General features: G+C 35.4%; 1 protein-coding gene and 1 pseudogene across 1 annotated transcript; one reads left to right on the forward strand and one right to left on the reverse strand.

Annotated features, from left to right (window-relative positions):
- Positions 1-83: 83 nt before the first annotated feature.
- Positions 84-9,232, reverse strand: LOC125251192 (DNA ligase 1-like). Its single transcript, XM_048164159.1, has 14 exons — positions 9,051-9,232; positions 8,754-8,816; positions 8,324-8,495; positions 8,027-8,225; positions 4,286-4,420; positions 3,899-4,201; positions 3,633-3,738; positions 3,417-3,512; positions 2,774-2,830; positions 2,602-2,660; positions 2,327-2,440; positions 2,081-2,247; positions 490-566; positions 84-242 (listed from the first exon to the last, which is right to left on the reverse strand). Exons 1-14 carry the CDS (start codon positions 9,065-9,067, stop codon positions 140-142), a joined length of 1,668 nt encoding a protein of 555 aa, XP_048020116.1. The 5' UTR covers positions 9,068-9,232; the 3' UTR covers positions 84-139.
- A 1,440-nt stretch (positions 9,233-10,672) lies between these two features.
- Positions 10,673-16,274, forward strand: LOC125251197 (annotated as a pseudogene).
- Positions 16,275-18,553: the final 2,279 nt, after the last annotated feature.

Here is an 18,553-nt window from a genome sequence, read left to right on the forward strand (position 1 = left end):
CTAATTAATATTAACATGTTTAAGTGTTATTCATTTTTTATTCATCACGACAGAGAGTAATCTAATTGCAAATGCCGGATGCCTGCAGGTTCTATCAATGTTCTGATAATGATGTGTGTTAATGCCAGTTTCATTAGGATCATTTTAAACCTTGGCCCGGGGGCGTCAGACACACAGCCTGACTGAGAGCGGCGAGAACGCTCTGCTCAGCCAATCCGATCCGCAGCTTCCCAGCCAATGACCTGTCAATCACACGAGCAACCAATCAAACTAACATATCTCATTTCGGCATTAATATTCATATAAATCTGTCACCATACAGCAGTATAATCAAAGCCAGTGGCACATCATTTAGAATTAGGAAAAATCAACTGTCATAAATAAATTACATTCACTGTTACATAATTTTCTGGAATGTACTCAACATTTCTGCATGGTTGGTCAGATGAGAAATTTAAAAAGTTAAAAGTGAAAGGTGAAATGACGTACCGCACAATGTAACGGGCCTCAGAAAACCGACAGGCCACAAACAAGCCTTTAATAATGTCAATCTTCTTATTCATTGCCTGACAGAGAGAGGAAGTTGATTTACATTGAGAACAGAAAATAAACAGATATACATTAGATGGACAAAATTACACTACCGTTCAAATGTTTGGGGTCAATGTTTTTTTTTTTTTTTTTTTAAAGAAATGAATACATTTACTCAGTAGGGACACATTAAATTGGCCAAAAGTGACAGCAATTTTTATTTAAAATTAATGCTGTTCTTTTAAACTTTCTATTCATGGAAGAATCCTGAACAAAACGTATCATGATTTCCACAAAAATATTGAGCCGCACAACTGTTTTCAACATTTACATTAGGGACGTGCACAACAACTTATTTCATAAACCTTTAAACGGAAACCGACTAGTCTAAACCCTTATTCAAATCAAGTGAATCATAAATCAGCGCGTTAAGGTAGACCTATTGTTCTTCGTTACTAGGGCACCCACTTGCGTGTCCTGGTTTGAACGTGCTTCTGGTGTATGAAAAATATCTGTACACATGACTGGTGGGAAAAATCACAAGAAAAGCTTGACGTTTACTGACAACCACATTATTTAAGTGTATTCTCTTTGTTAGGATGTTGATATAGCAACTGTTCAAGTGTCAAGTAAGTTTCATTCATGTACTGCATTGTCCCTCATAACCGGTAGTTTAACAAGATGAAATGATTTTGTTTTCTGCTCCAGATATACTCTTTTCAAAATAATATATATACAATTTTAAAATGTAACATTAACACGAACAATAATTTCAACATAGCCTTTGTAAAAAAATAAAGCAAAAGATTAAATGTGCAATAAAAAAGAAAAAGTAAACGACTAGAATTTCCAAGTCGATGAGCAGCAGCAGTAGGGCTGCACGATTAATCGCATGCTATTCTCACGCGCATTTCGTCAGTAAAGCCGGCTCCCTGATTACCGCTAAATCGCCATCACCTGCTTTCAAATGAAGCGGCATTTAATAGACAGAGCCGTAGGTCACTGAAAAGCCACGCAATATCGCGTTCATATCGCAGATGAATCGCCTGCGATAATGAACGCGATATTGCGTGGCTTGTCCGTGAACTACGGCTCCGTCTATTAAAAGGCGCTCCGTTTAAAAACAGGTGATGGCGATTTAGCGGTAATCAGGGAACCGGCTTTACTGACGAAATGCGCGTGAGAATAGCATGCGATTAATCGTGCAGCCCTAAGCAGCAGTATCATTTAATCGACTAATCGAAAACCTTCCGTATTTTATCATATTAAGAAATGTTTCTTGAAATCACATCATCATAGAATGATTAATGACCCCAAACTTTTGGACAACACTATATATGGACACCCACTTCTAATTAGGTCTAAAAAGGTTTTGTATGTATAGTGTTTATATAGATTATATATAGAATATAATGAATGTGTTCCTGTAGCACAACTAAAGCATGATGCTAGGCTGCGAATACAAATCCCAGGGAATACATGTACTCATAAAAATACATATACCTTGAATACATTTTAATTGTTAACAGTTATTCTCATCTGTACTCACAGAGTTTCCACTCATGTTAGCAATCTCTTTCAGTTTGTTGAAAACACCCCCTGCTGTCAGACTGGCCGGTGCAAACATCATTCTCTGGTTGCTGCGGGAACTCTCAGCAACCAATCCCAGGTCACCTTTCTCCTGAGCCTCCGCCTTGATTTTGTCCAACTGTCGCCCTAGTAACATAAGTCAACAGTACAAGGGTCAGGCAAAGAGAACGGTGAATGGCCTTAGGGAGAACACAAAAATATTTACCAGTTGCTTGAGCGACGGCTTTCATCAGGACAGTATCCCCGACGCCCAGCTCCAGACCCTGATACGCAGGGCCGAGCTGGTTCAGACACAGGTATACACAACATAACAGGTCATCTAAACAAACAACAGAGTATTGAACAGTGAAACAGACATTTCAAATGTATACTACATTCATCTGTTCATCTATTCATTACTTGGACAAAAAAAACAATCCCTGCCTTGCAAAAATAATTAATAACCTATTTAAACCCTATGAATCAATTACACACACTCACCTGGAGAGAGAAGAATTACAGAGCGCAAAAAGTTGGAAAGAGTTTCAATGTTTCTCAGCCTAAAAAAAGAAAGATTAAAATTTGACAGTTGTACACACTCATTTTCAAACTTGGATGCAAGAGAAAAACACCCACACATACAGTATATAGAGAATAATTCTACACTTCATACCTTCCTGAATCCTCTTCAATCTTTTCAAAGGTGCGAGCGACAGCCAAATATGGCACTCTGAGAAAGGGATAAAGAAAATATACAGTGAACTTCCAAAGAGAAAAATGCCAAACTTGATTGCCTCACAAAAAAAGTATTTTGCAATTGAATTAAGCTTTCTGTTAATGCTTTGGAAAAAAAACAAGTCTATAACTTCAGCTGATTAATCAATTAATTTTAACTTTCTTGATCTTTTAATGATGATATAGAGTGCTGCAGGGATGACATTTTTGTAAGCCAATCCAGAAGTTAGCATCACCCTGGTACGTTGTGTATAAACACAAGTGAGGCCAGTGAGCAGATGACGTTTCCTTGTTTGGTGTGAAGTTTAATGTCCTAGACAACCTTTGTAGTCCCATATAGCCACTTGTAAGCAACTTGCCTTTTTAAGACACATAAAAGCTTAAAAGAATAAAAATCACAGGTGGGTATTACTGATGTATTTTTTGTAGAATAAAACCTCGAAAGTAACTTGTTAATCACAGACCATACTTCACTGATTTTGGGACGATGAAACTAAATGTGCAAAAATGTTACAGTAACTCAGGTTTTAGGAGTCATTCCTGCAGTACTCGGTTATATAGCTAATAAAAGCAGGCTATACTTTTGGCCCTTCTTCCAGCAGGCGTGGTCAATGGGATGGTACTGTGCTCTGGAGGGATCATACTGGCTCTGGACTGCAGAATCCACCCCCTTTTCACTGTCAAAAAAATAAAGCTCATTCAAATGGGGTCACACACAAAACAACTCTAAAACAATTATATTTTGCAAGTAAAATAATCCAAGTCGTTTTAACATTTGAATATTTTTGGATTTCGACCTTTTCGTCTCTTTCTGTTCCGCGATATCAGAGATTTCTCCATCTTTCTTTTTCTCTCCCGCATTTCGCTCCTCTTTTTCCAGTTTTACAGCTGCCTTTCTGGGTGCTACAAGAGATTGAAAGTTAAATAAATAGTTCAACTAAAAATTTAAATGATCACCATTTACACGCCCTTAAAAATCATGTGGGTGAGTAAATGATGACAATGTTCATTTTGGGGTGAACTATACTTTTAATTAAAATAAGAATAGGAAAATAAGGCTTACCAAAAAAGCTGCTGATAGGTTTCTTTTTGGCCGATCCCCCCTCATCTTCTGTGCCTTTCTCTTTTTTCACTACTCTTTCAGGACTGTTATCTTCCTTCTTTTTCTTGTCTTCTATTTTTTCTTTCTTTGCATTCTTTTCATTTATCTTTTTCTCCTGCTTTTTATCATTTTTATCCTTCTGTTTCATCTCATTTTTAGCACTGTCCACAACTTCACTCGTTTTTGCTTCATCCTCATCTTTCTGTTCATCCACTACAGTCTTTCCATCTGTGCTCTTCTCTTCCACCTCCATCATTTCGTTTTCTAAGTTGAAGAGAGAAAGAGAAGAATCAATGAGGAAAGTACTAAGAAAGGATATACTCTTGCACAGAGATCAGCTAATCTCACCTGTCTGCCCAGGTGAGGCCCCCACTCGTGCTCTCTTACTCTCCTGGCCTCCATCTACTTCCTTCCCTTCCTCCTCTTTCGTCCCCTCTCCATCGCTCCTGCTTTCCAGCTTCCTCTTGGGGAACTGCTTGCGGGCTAGAGAAAGTGAGAAGGACTTTAACTTTATAAAGCCTACTGTATCATATTTGATACATGAATTTCTAAGGCCTGAAAATGATCAACACAATCAAAACAATACATTTTAATTTCACCTTACTAAGACATATTATTGGAAGATATAGAGTGACAACTGATCTGTCATACGGTTATAAAAATCTCATTGATTTACATTACAAGCTATTAGAATAAAATAAAATAAAAAAGAATAAAAACATTAAGGTAATTGTGACTTTTTAATCTCACAATTGTAAGTTTATATCTCTGGGGGAAAATAATAATTCTGAGGGGGGAAAAAGTCAGAATTGCAAAATATAAATTCTGAGTTTAGATATAAAGCCAGAACTAAGAGATATACAATTAGAATTGCAAGAAATTATGTCAGAATTGTGAGATACAAACATGCAATTGCGAGGAAAAAAGTTAGAAATGAGAGAGAAAAATTCCTTAACCTTTTTTATTTGTTTTTTATTCAGTGGCAGAAATAAGCTTCCATAAATAGTAGGGCTGCAACTAATGATTATTTTGATAATCGATTAGTTGGTTGATTATTTTTTCAATTAACTGGATTATCTTTTTTTTTAATTGACAAAAAACACAGTATTGCACATCCTACCCAATGTACTTCAAACAAATGTGCCAATGTAATGCTATGAAAACATACAGTGCTTAATTTATTATACTACCTGTTATAATAAAAGAGAGAACACAAATATTTTAGGAATTATCAAAAAGTTCGTAGTTTTTGTTATTTTTGGACCAAAATGTATTTTAGATGCTTCACAAACTTCTAACTAACCCACTGATGTCACATGGACTACTTTGATGATGTTTTTATTACCCTTCTGGACATGGACAGTATACCGTACATACATTTTCAATGGAGGGACAGAAAGCTCTCTGACTAAATCAAAAAAATATCTTAAACTGTGTTCCGAAGATGAACGGAGGTCTTACGGGTTTGGAACGACATGAGGGTGAGTCATTAATGACATAATTTTCATTTTTGGGTGAACTAACCCTTTAACCAACAGGCAAGATAAATGTTCTGCAGGAACACACAAATTCACTCTGGACACAATCTCCTCTTACTGTCATTTCTTTATCCTGTAAAAAGGCTATAAGAAACATCTTACATTTATATTCAATTACATGTTGTTAACCCTTTACAGTTACTACTCTCATAAAATACTTGACATGTTGACTTAAATCTGAATTTAACTTTAAACAGATATTTCAGCAAAATTAATATTTTTGTGCCAAATATTAATAGTCTCCCTCTCTCCCGAGTTCCGTCTGTCTGACGCGGGTGTGAGCGCCGGTGCTCATTCAGTAAAGTTTGAAGTTTAACGAAGACTGTAAGGACGAGCCTTTATGCAAAATGGAAATACTCACGTGAATTTGTAAGATTTACAGATAAGGATATAGCCGTAAAATTAATGTTTTGCACTGAGGACGCACACGCATCTGTCAAAGCACCTGACAGGGCAAGCCATTATGCTAATGCATTAGCTTGAAGCTTAAAATAAATACTTCTTATGTTCTGGACAGCTTGGATCATGTACCTTTCCTGCAGCTGCGCACTCTGCTTCCTCCACTATTTTTAGATGCATTTTTGTCCATAGAAATGCGTTGTTCAGTGCTGTAATTTGACGGGACTGGCAGAAGTTTTCTATGCATGGTGGGCAGACTAACTAATTGATAATGAGAATTGTTGTCGATGATTTTCATTATTGATTATTATCGATAGTGTTGTCACGGTACCAAAATTCCAGTAGTCGGTACCGATACCATGAAAATTTTACGGTTCTCGGTACCAATTTCGGTACCACAGTAAAATCTATTGGAACTATTTTACTATTTTATATAGCCTATTTTAAAAACTTTAAATATGATTTGGAGTGTGTGTGTTTGTGTGTGTATATAGGCCTATAGGCTACCTCAATTAAATAAATTTTGAAATATAAAAAAATAAAAAATAAATAATTAAATGCTCAAACATCCATTGTGTACTGTTGAAAAAACCAGCATATGCTGGTAAGGTAGGTTTTGAAGCTGTATGCTGGTCAAATGCTGGTCCTAAACTGGTCCTGCTGGTCCATACTAGTCCTAAGCTGGTCCTGGACCAGCATAAACCAGCTCAAACCAGCATACCAGCTTCAAAACCTACTTTACCAGCAAATGCTCGTTTTTTCAACAGGGGTAACAGACGTGCGTGTTTATTTTAGCTATTCCGTCAGAGAAACAACACACTACAGCCTGTAAAACGATGAAATAAATATCGGTAAATAATGGTAACCTAAATAATAAGAAAGTTAAATATTATTTCAAAAAGCATTCGTTTTTTATTTCCACACAAAGACGCGTCATATATAGCCAAAGTCCCGTTATTACTTTGATATAGCCGCTTTGCGATTTGAGAGGGATGTGGGACACGAGCAAGATTTCTCTTTAATAATATCTTCGTTATCTCCTGATGTTACAAACAACTGACACTTATTGTAAAAGGTCTGAAGAGCGTGTTTTATCCTCCGCAGGGGCAAGACATTCAGGCTAGGTTTGATTTAGCGCTGCCAGAGAAAACGAAAGTAAAAATCACTGGTGTGTGAAACGCGCTATACAAATAAACTTATAAAGTCTAATAACAAGCACAAACTCTGTTAAATAGAAACTGACGTGCAAGCAAAAAGGTTTCTGTCCTACGGTGTTTTTTCTACTTTACCACAGTAAATAATGCGAATAGCCGAATGCGAACGAAAGAAACGTTATAATCCCCTGCGTGAGTGAAGATTTGGGAAAAGAAACAGATTCCATGTTCAGTGGAATAACTAATGGAATATTGTTAAATTCTCTGCTAATCAGGTGACCAGATCGCGATTCGGAAAACAGAATACGAAGCTTAAATGTATGGACTCACGCACCTCTCTTATTCGGCATTAACCAAAATGTTTCCATGGCTGCGATGTCACATTTAATTGCTAACCTATTATTTCTTCTGTAAACAAAGCTTTGTGCTTCACTCGTGTCATATTCAAGTAAATACTGGCACAGCCCTATCAGTGGGTACCGAATATACCCGGATTCTCGGTACTACCGGTACTACAGAAATGCGGGTATCGCCACATTTTCAAAATTTCAGTACAGACTTGGTACCGAAGTACCGGTACTTTTGACAACACTAATTATCGATTTTATCGAATAGTTGTTGCAGCCCTAATAAATAGCATCTGCACCAAATTGTATATTTGTTTTCACTTTGGGCGTCTGAATAACATTCAAAAAGTTTTTGCTTTTTTGTCCCCTGTGTGAGATCCATATTCTCACCATTTCATATTATATGGGACATAAAAGCCTTACGTTTCCAAAAACTTGCTTTTTAGATTTTCTTTTGTATTTTTTTTTTGTCTAAAAGGTTCAGTAAATGGTTTGAAAAAATAAATAAATAAATACATTTCTGACCACTGTTGGCCAATTCACATAAAAATGACTGCTAGAGCTGTTTTTTGGAGTATTAAGAAGAATTAAAGAAAGAACAAATGTTCAGTAGTACAAGAAGGAACATGAGAAGAGGACACTAATACAGACCAGTCTTGCGTTTGGGAATGCCTGACGGTGAAGTTGATGTTGGAGTTGCTGGAGTTCCTGGAGTGCCTGAGGAAGCAGGGGTTACCACGGCAACAGAGGCACTTGAAGTGACCGGAGTTTTTGGGGTTATGGGTGTTTTTGGGGTTATGGGAGTTTTTGGAGATACAGGAGTGGAGGCAGCCTTTGTAACATCAGAAATCTGTGTGTTTAGAGTAGAAACACATAGAAACAGAATCGGTAACAACAATACTGACACGTTCGCGTGGTTGATGGTCACGATGACTCAATAATTCTTACCTTCTCTGGCTTTGCTGTTTGAACTTCACTCTGTTTAGGCACCTGCTCTTTAACCACTGGCTGATCTTCATCATCACTGTCTATGATTACTCGACTGCGTTTATGAACCTTCTTTACAGGCGAATCACTTTCCTGAACACCATTCTGAATTTTGAGGGGACTTTTCACAGGTCTGAGCAGCAAGATAAGACAAAAACATTATTAAACATTACTATGTACCATTTTAACATTACCTAACATTACTTGCTTACATATTATTTTTAGACTCCAACGGCATAGTACAGAATCAGCACAAATACAGTATAAACTTTTGTTGGCTGTGTAAACAACTGTTGGCAGCATTTTGACATTTCTACATTGTTAAATTAGAAAAAATAAACTTAATTTAGCATAATGTTTAATTTAGAAAACATTACTAAATGTTACTTACTCGGCCTTTACTTTGGCCTGTCCATCACTCTTCTCCTTGCCTTTCATTGGCTGAAAGAATGACCTGTGGGCGGGAAACAACGAGATCACGTATGAAATACAAATGAGCTCACTAAAGTTGATACTGTACGGTAAAATCTTCCATGCATTTTAAAAAAACAAAGCTTAAAGGAAAACCCGTAATGTCCCTGCGTAAAAAACGGTCTTGCGTCAGAATCAGACACTGTATTAGTTCGTTTAATTTTCTGTGGTCATCATCAACATGGATAAAAAGCCAAATAAAGCAGGACACACTCACGCTATGCTTCGCTGCATTGTTGAGGTCTTGCACTGCTGATACTGAGTAACTCCGGAATATATTTCTATTATATAATCGTGTTATTAAAATTTCTGAAGCATCGATATTTTCTTCCGCGCGCTTAACTCCGTATGATTCGGCGCCAAAGTGACGTCATTCCCACAGACAACAGAAACAACGGCGTTTATTTAGTACCAAAGCATTTTAGTGCCCCCTGTTGGATTGGAGTTATTGGATGCCTCCGTGATTTGTAAGGAAAATTTACTTTGTGTTTACTAAATTCGGTTTATTTATATACTCGTATTGCCACTGAAATAATCTAAATAGAGTTAGTCTGTTGCTAGCTCATTGTTTCCCAGCCTGTTCCTTCTTATGTTCCCCCAAAGCCCCATCAAACATAAACAAACTAAGAAATGTCCACCTGTTAAAAAAATATATATAGGCTATATAGTATGTATGTAGTATATTTACTTGTGAATTAATGTTATTGTTTGTGAAATTAATTTATATTTATTACATTTTTACAGCAACTGTATCAATTCTTTCCCTGAATCAAACCCTAACGACATTGCAGTGCCACACTACTGTTTGTGCTACAGGAAGGCAGAAATTTAATTTATTTAAATACATTTATTTATTTTATTTTTTAATGAATTGTAATTTATTCTAATCACTATTATGTGTGTATTTGAAATACATACACACACATGTAGCCTATACAGAATGTGAGGATTTTCAGCGGTTTCTGATAAGAAAAGTGTTTTTATAATGAATGTCTTATCTGAACAGAGCTGATCACATTGTAATTTGATGATCCTCAAGTCCATAGTGTCTGAAATACACAGAGATTGATTGATATTCTTGATATTGATTAGGCTATTATATCAATAGGCTATATAATATATAGATTGTCTGTTATTTTTTCAGTTCAGTATAGTGAATTAGATTTTACATGAATGTTTTTGTGGAGTTACAGTACAGTTATTGTCTTCCTCCCAGTTCTGTCTAAAGCTTGGTTTTTAGGTGAACTCCATAAGAAGAAAACAAGGCTGTCATGTCTCAACATACTTGAGCGTCATCATACGTGACACGCACAACATAAAATAACACACACAGTGTGTAAATATTCTGATCCACTTTAGTAATCAATCACTAAGATTTTTCAGGACAAACATAACATTTTAGGAATGTAATCACATCTATAGGCTAATATAAAAATACTGAACATAATTATAAACCATGAGCACAATAACACAAATAGTTTATGCTGATGTAGTAATAATTCATTGTGTACTTTTAGTTTCTGTATTAGTCAGCTCACATGACAGCATTCATGTGAAAATATTTTGTTGATATGTCAACCTCACAAACCATGATACGATGTGGGAATTTATTTGTGAAACCTCTGTCAGCTTTAAAAGGACTGGACAGACTAGTTCCCACAGACTTTTCGGAAAGTAATTCATTTCAAATAAGTCTAAAAAATGATTGTACAACAAACACACAAATGATTGTATACAAATAATTCAATTTAATTCACAATAATTTGTATAGTGCTTTTTCAAAATACATATTGTTTCAAAGCAGCTTTACAGAACATAAATGTTTCTACATTATTAAAAGTAATCTGTTATCAGAGGTGATGTCCATATGGCAGAAATATGTTCTAAGATACAAATCATGCAGTTAACATAATATATTCACTTAACTATAAAATTCAATGCAAGTAAAATTTCTATATGCCCATTGTGTATTGTTAAATGTTTTTTAAAAAGATCTCATAATTCAAAAGACATCAGAGCAGGGCCAGGACCTTGAAAATATATTAGGATGCATTTCCACTTCTATCATGATAACACCCTTTGTGACTTTTTATATGTTGTTGTGAATGTACATATAAATTACTAATTACATAAAAGAAAAAAAGCTATTTTTGGAATATCATCATGACTGTCACAAATGTTGTTTCACTTTCGTTTTTTTGGTCTTTGATTGCAGTACTGGGAAACTGCAAAATGTGGGCAGGTGATGTAATACAGGTGTGTTTTTAAAATAATGCACGCGAACTGCCTGTATTTAAGCTCCACTAGTTCACTTTTGAGGTGTTTTGAGGTTATGAAGGTCTGAAAATGGCCATAAAGGAACTGACAGTAATTGTGGTGTTTTCTTGGATTGCCTTTACTACTGGACTCATCTCATCAACAGGTATATTATAAATTATATTTGAATTAAATTCAATATCAATACATTTATTTGAGTTTATTTATTTCAAACCATTATTTTAGTGTTTTGTTCATATTTCTTTAATGTTTTTACACTGTTGCGCTGATTTTATTTATTCGTTTGGGAGACACTTCTGATCATAATACAGTATTTCTCATACATAATTACATCTTCATACATTTATTCACATATTTTGAGACTGCCAATCAGATTCACTTTTTTAGTTATTGATTCCATCAATGACTAAACAATTATTAACTTTCTCTTTGGTTTCTTATTATCACGGCTATGGTTACAGGAAGGCAGATGAAAACGAAGATTATAGTTCCAACACAGAGGTTTAATGATAACAATCCAAATGACAGGCGAACAGGCAGCAACACACATTTAACTTAGACGAGACTGAACAGAAACTGAATGTAAAGGTACAACTTAAGTAGTGAACATAATGAGGATAATTACTAACACACATATGAACTAATAATGATGGTAAATAAGGAGACAGATGAGTGGCGGGAATCTGAACAAAGAAACGTGACAAATTAAAACAAACTGAAGGTCCATGAAACTGAAACTAAACAGAATAGAACATGACACTTATACAATAAAACTTTTTCATTATGATGGAAATACAGTATTAAAGTCAGACATCATTTTTTATAGATAAAGTTGCACAGCTTTTCAGAAAGGAGAAAGACCTTCTGGAAAGCTTTAGTCTCTACATCGATGCTGAAGAAAAGAATGTAGAGAGAATGAAGAGGTGAAAACACTTTCATTATTCCCTATAAAGCAGTAAAGCATTTTTAAAATTATAATATTTAGTTGTGAATATTTAGCAATATTGCATTATGTGTTTTTAGATCAAGACATGTTATTTTATTGTTATGTTATATTATTTAGACCAAGACATGTTATTAAATATTTATTTAACCCTACAACTTTTGATGAACTTCAATTCAGTGCTCTTCTGGCTCTTCAACTACTCACATACTTTGATCCTGAGAACCCTGAGAAAACTATGAGAGACCCTGCGGCAGCTTACAAACTCGTCAGCCGAGTGAGAAGTGAATGGATGACTATTGACAAATACACTCAATGGAGCTTTTATGAGAGTGAGAGCTTATTTCATTCTTTGACTGAAATATGTAAACATGTATCATCATAATTTATTAATAAAAATAAAAATCTGGAGATAAATGGTGATAAAAGCTTCCAAGCAGTATTATTAAATGTTGTTTATGGACCTGTTCTTGTGTTTGAAAATCTTGTAGAGTATCAGAAACTGGCATTAGAAATCCCACAGCTGGAGGATGTGGATGGTGCAGCTTCAGAACTGATCAGACTGCAAGAGTTCTACAAACTCTACCCACACAACATCACAAAGGGTGAAATGTCTGCACCAATGCAGTTTCACTTTTTTCCCTTTCAAAATAAGTTCCAATCTGACTGATGCTTTCATTTTACATTTCACAGAAACATCTCTAGATGCAGATGAAGCCTACCATATAGGATTGGTCGCTTATTATGAGGACAAATTCCAGCATGCCTTTCTGTGGTTTCTGTACAGTCTGGACAGATTAACAGAATACTCAACCACTACTAAAGAGTTGCTCTATTATCTTAGTTCCTCAGCCTATCATTTTGGCAGCCTACCTGAGGCAATCTACTTCAGCCAATGGCTTATAATTCTGGGTAAGGTCATGGTGACATGGAATTTAATACTATTATTTTTATATGTGAGGTTGCAGGATTAAAGAAGTAAACTTTTATATAAACTTCTTTTCCTCAGATCCAACTGACGACGAAATCAAAGCTGACCTGAGCTTTTACAAGCTCCTTCTCTTACAGAGAACTTCAAATCCTGACATATTCACGCTGAACACAAAGTCAAACAACCCCTATGAGGCACTGTGCAGAGGAGAAGTTGAAGAGAGGGCAAGTGCTCTAATGAAAATTTAAATCATTATTTGACATGAAATTAAAAACTGTCAATGTGAAGCTTTGTATGTTGATTGTAAGTCGATAATATTTTATAAAATCAGACCTCCAAGAGGCAGAGGGCGCTGTCCTGTAGGTACAGCACAGGTGGAGGAAACCCCAGACTGATGTACGCACCAGTGAAAGAGGAAGTGGAGTGGGACGAGCCTCGCATCATCAGATATCATGACATTATATCAGACAGAGAGATAGAATTCCTGAAGAACATCTCCATAAGTCAAGTAAATATATAAAACATGTACACACACAAAACATTTAATTGCTGTTATAATTGTCAACATAATTAGTATATAATTTCTGGTTGATACTGTTGATGATGTTTTATTGTGCTATTCAATGGGCAAAAGTATGTGTATCCCATTAAAATGATCAGGTTTGGCCCCTTAGTTGTAGTCAAATCTATGGCATTTAATGACTAGAAATGTCTCAAATGTTAATAAATATAACATTTTTAAGAATGCTCTTGATCCAGACTGTTCAAAGCATTTACTGAGTGTGTTGTTTGGGTACCCACATACTTTTGGCCGTAATGTGTATATTTATTTATATTTAATATTTCATTTCTTGTGACCTAGCTTTCTAGGTCTCAGATCGGAAAGGGCACAATCTCAGACATCCGTACTTCTCAAAGGTGATAATTTCATCATTGAAGGACCATCATCCAAAAATGAAAATTCTGTCATCATCTGACAATGACACTGAGCAAATGATGTCTGAAAAAAATGAATTGGTTCTTTAACGGGATGTTTAATTGTACTTGTGTTCCAGTGTGTGTGTATATATATACAGTATATCTGCGACCTCTGATATATATATATATATATATATATATATATATATATATATATATATATATATATATACAGTCATTTATACAACTTTCATTAACTTTTACATAAATTAACATGAATAATAAATGCTACAAAATATGCTATATAAATAAATATGCCTATGTAAATGATAAATGCTATTTTGTTAGTGTATGTTGTTAGTTTTTCCAATTAACTAATGTTAACAAATTGAAAAGTGTTAATTGTAACTACTAAAAAAAACATTTCTTTGTTTTCAGTGTTTTTCTAAAAGAGGATTACACTGTTGCTTGCATCAGAGGATTGCAGACATCTCAGGACTCTCCATGGAATCAGCTGAATCTCTACATGTAGGTCACAGTAAGAAAGAAATCATCTGTTCATACATAGGCAGCTGTCTAGTTTAATAAATTTTTGCAATTAATGTCTTGCAGCTAGCTTGGACACATTATATTCGTTATGTTATATATTCACTTTATTATATTCGTTTTATATTTGCACTTCAATAGAAAAAAACATTTTCTCCTATGAAATATGAGTGGTGTAATCATTTTCCAGGTTCAGAATTACGGGATTGGTGGCAGATATGAACCACATTATGATGCAGGGGTAAGATCACTATGCTAAAATACAGTCATGACATCAGTTTGTATGCCAACCCTGAATTCGACATGTGTTTCACTTCACAGAAAAAATATGCTTTAATCGCAAACTTTTTTTTTTTTTGGCGATGAATCAACAATTCAATACTTAATGTAATTTTTAGCCTATCCATGCTTCATTAACATCACAATATGTACCTGTGTAGCCAGGTGGTCCAATGCTGTGCCAAATTCTGACCTCCTGACAAACTCCTATTCCCTTTCTTGATGCCATCTCTAAAGCCCAATCGCACATATAAACCTACCTCCACATTTAACACTAATCATACTAGCACTGGCAAACCGAGTTCAGTACAACAGTTAGAGTCTTGTTTGACTTCTGTTGTCGGTTATCTGTTGTCTGTGTGAAATTTATGTTGTAGAACAAAACACGCAAGTCTTTCTCCTCAAGTGATGTGGTCCTTAACTCAAATAGAACCCATGGCTCAAAATGCTAATTCACTTGTAGGAATTTAAACTAAACAGCTCTATTCTGTCAGCAAGAGCTTGATTACATACTGACTAATCGAATCATTCCAAGCTAACTTAAAAATGTTTGATTTCACAGGATAATGAGAATGAAAGGATTGCTACATTCTTAATTTATGTAAGTGTTGCCCTGTTCATTAGCTCAAATGGCAATGTCAACATTGTAGGCCTACATTATACATTTATATTCATATTCATATTACCAGAGTTGTACAATGAGCAATAAGTGATGTTCTGTTGCTGTAGATGAGTGATGTGGAGATAGGGGGCGCCACTGTGTTCCCTAAAGTTGGAGTTGCATTGCAGCCAGAAAAGGTAAATGCTTAATATATGAATAATTAGTAAAAGGTTTCCTCCACAAGTCAAATTCAAGCATCTGTTCTCTGCTGTTTAAGGGTTCAGCTGTGTTTTGGTACAACCTCCACAAGAATGGTACACTGGATTTGAAAACGTTGCATGCTGGATGCCCTGTGTTAATGGGTAACAAATGGGGTAGGTTAACTGACATGGATTACTCTTTTATGGTGTTTATCAGCTATAATGTATAAATAAATCTATGTTAATATGACTATATTTCATTTCAGTTTTATGTAACATTGAGCTATATATGTTTTTCTTTCTTTTCAGTGGCTAATAAATGGATCCATGAGTATGGACAGGTGTTCAGGAGACCCTGTTCTTTGTCAGACAGGGAGTGAAAAACAGTGTAACCATGTAGACACCATATGATGTATCTGTATTATAGAAGGACTTGTTATATTTATTATGTATCTTGAGTTTTTATAATGTAATAAATCATCTGATCCCAGGTGAAGAGGAAATAAAGTTAAATTTTGTTTTTTTTTAGACACACATAATATATTAAAATTATACTATACTAAGTGCATATTAAATGTATTAGACGTCTGAAACTGGATTATCTTCAGTACAACCTCACGTCACATGCAGAGAACAGGAGTGTCAATATACCTCGACTCTCTCAGCAACACACACAATATACTAATGATCATAATTTTACAAGAATTTAAACATTGTAACTATTACGAATAAATTAATCCTAAGGATTCAATTGTCAGTTGCTCTCTTCAGTTGGTTTAATATTATCGATTACCTTTTGGTTGGTTGTTATGGCAAATTGTAATTGTCATATCGATACATGTTTTAGTCGCATTTATTAAATGCTGTTTATTTATCTATGAAATAACAGTTCTGTTCATGACTTGTGCTGCAAACTCTTTTCAGAGAATTACATAATGTTAAACAAAACTCTTAAAAGAAATGGTTCTATCATCTGCTTCATGGAACCCCAAAATGGTTCTATATAGAACCTCAAGGAACCTTTTTTTTTTTTTTAGAGTGAAAACTACACTTTAAAACCTTAAAATGAACAACATTTCTGTAATTGTTTAACCATTTTGTAATATATAGTTTGTTTGCTGTGTGACACGGAAGGCGTTTTCTCCTATGCAGCGACTGACAATACAACCATAAGATACACCAAAATTTTAACCCAAACTGACTGGGTTTCTAGAGAGCCAAGGTTTTGTGAAAAAAGTGGAAGACTTAAACACAAAGTGTGTAAAATAAACTGTAAAAAGGATTTGATGATCACTAGTGATAGTATTTTATTCTGTGTTGTCATCATTCAGGTTGGATTTCAGCTTTAATGTACGTTTTTTTAAACAAAGCAGCTGATATTTAGCCTGACTTCGTCATACTCATATTCTAGGCAGAATGTGAGCACTGTTGCCAACTATTTTCAAAGGAAAGTAGCTAAAGCCTGCCCAAAAAGTCGCTAAATGTCGCTAGATGACGTCATGGCTAAATTAGCATGTTCGTGACGTCATCACGTCGGTTGCATTCTGCCTGCCTAATGTGTTTTCTCTCCTAATCCGTGCTCACATAGCCTACTGTATTTTAATACAATATAATATAATATAATATAATATAATATAATATAGCCAAATGTCAAATAAAGCTGTTCTCATATATATATATATATATATATATATATATATATATAAGCCTATATAATTTTTTTTATTTTTTTGTCCGGCAACAAAACGCGTATGATATAATGAATGACATTTTTATACATTTGTAAATTACATGAATTAAGAGAGTTCGGAAACTGGATGAACTAAAGCTCTGTTATAGTGAGTAAAATAAGTGATAATAGGCACACGAGAAAAATGGAAATTAAAACCATCAAACTAAATTCTTTAAATATAAAACAAAGGAGAATCAGAAACAGTTTTAACAGTGTTTGGTCCGTGGCAACACTGTGTGCTCGTATGTACCGGTATGTACTCGCTCATTCACGTCTGTCAGATGCCGTGCACTCAGCGGTGCTGCTGCTCCTCTCAGCCACGCAATGACGGCAGCGGGAAAGCAAGACATCGCGCTCACAGGACAGTGCTTGTGACATTTGAAAAGTTGCTGAGGTTTGTCCAAAAAGTCGCTAGATTTGTCGCTAGGCGCTTTTTTGAAAAATTGTCGCTAAAGGGGTCTGAAAAGTCGCTAAATCTAGCGACAAAGTCGCTAAGTTGGCAACACTGAATGTGAGTCTGATACTGCTCCATTGCACTTGAATTATGGGGCGTGTCTTAACCGAACCAGTAAAAAAAAAACTCTGCACTCAATTGGATAGACCTACAACCAATCAGAGCAACGCAGTAAGTGACATATGTTGAACTTGTACTTAAACTTTTGCCGAATCCTGTTGGAAGGACGGCAAACACATCTTTCCCATCGACAAATGCCTTGATTGCGGTTCTTTGTTCGTCTTTTAAAATTAATGCGCTGTCGATTTCTTTTATTACAGACGTGATAGCGGAATCTAAACATCTTACTTCTCCAGCTGCAGTCATCGTTGGTGAAAACCATAGACTGTAAAAAAATACAGTGTGCCCTGTGTCTCAATCATAGACTGTAGGTCTCAATCAGCTCCCTAGTTCAGTAGTCAGGGCACTGACCAGGGAGTCGGCCATTTTAAGGGCTGTCTCAATCGCAGAATCCGCAGAATCCTTCCAGGGCACTGAAACGTTCGCTCCCTGAAAAGTCCCACAATGCACCGTGAAAACCAGGGAGCATCGATGCTCACTATGCTCCCTTAACAGAAGTTCTGAAGCGCGAAACTTGAATCACGTGAGCCAACTCACTACACATAACTATACGCGATAGATGTTTTTAAAAAATACAAACCGTTATTTTATTATATTTCAGCATAAACATACATCGCTAGACAGGTAATGAACATAATCTAGTTAACATTTATAATTTATTCACGGCTGAAATGTTGCACGTATATGTAACAAGCACATAATTAATCATAATGTACTTT

The sequence above is a fragment of the Megalobrama amblycephala genome, linkage group LG17, assembly GCF_018812025.1.
Source record: "Megalobrama amblycephala isolate DHTTF-2021 linkage group LG17, ASM1881202v1, whole genome shotgun sequence".
NCBI lineage: Eukaryota > Metazoa > Chordata > Actinopteri > Cypriniformes > Xenocyprididae > Megalobrama > Megalobrama amblycephala.

Coding starts and splice junctions, on each gene's coding strand:
- LOC125251192 (XM_048164159.1), bottom strand. Junction 3,739..3,898: donor ACCTATCAGCAGCTTTTTTG/GTAAGCCTTATT, acceptor AATCTCTTGTAG/CACCCAGAAAGGCAGCTGTA. Junction 2,831..3,416: donor TGCTGGAAGAAGGGCCAAAA/GTATAGCCTGCT, acceptor TCCCTTTCTCAG/AGTGCCATATTTGGCTGTCG.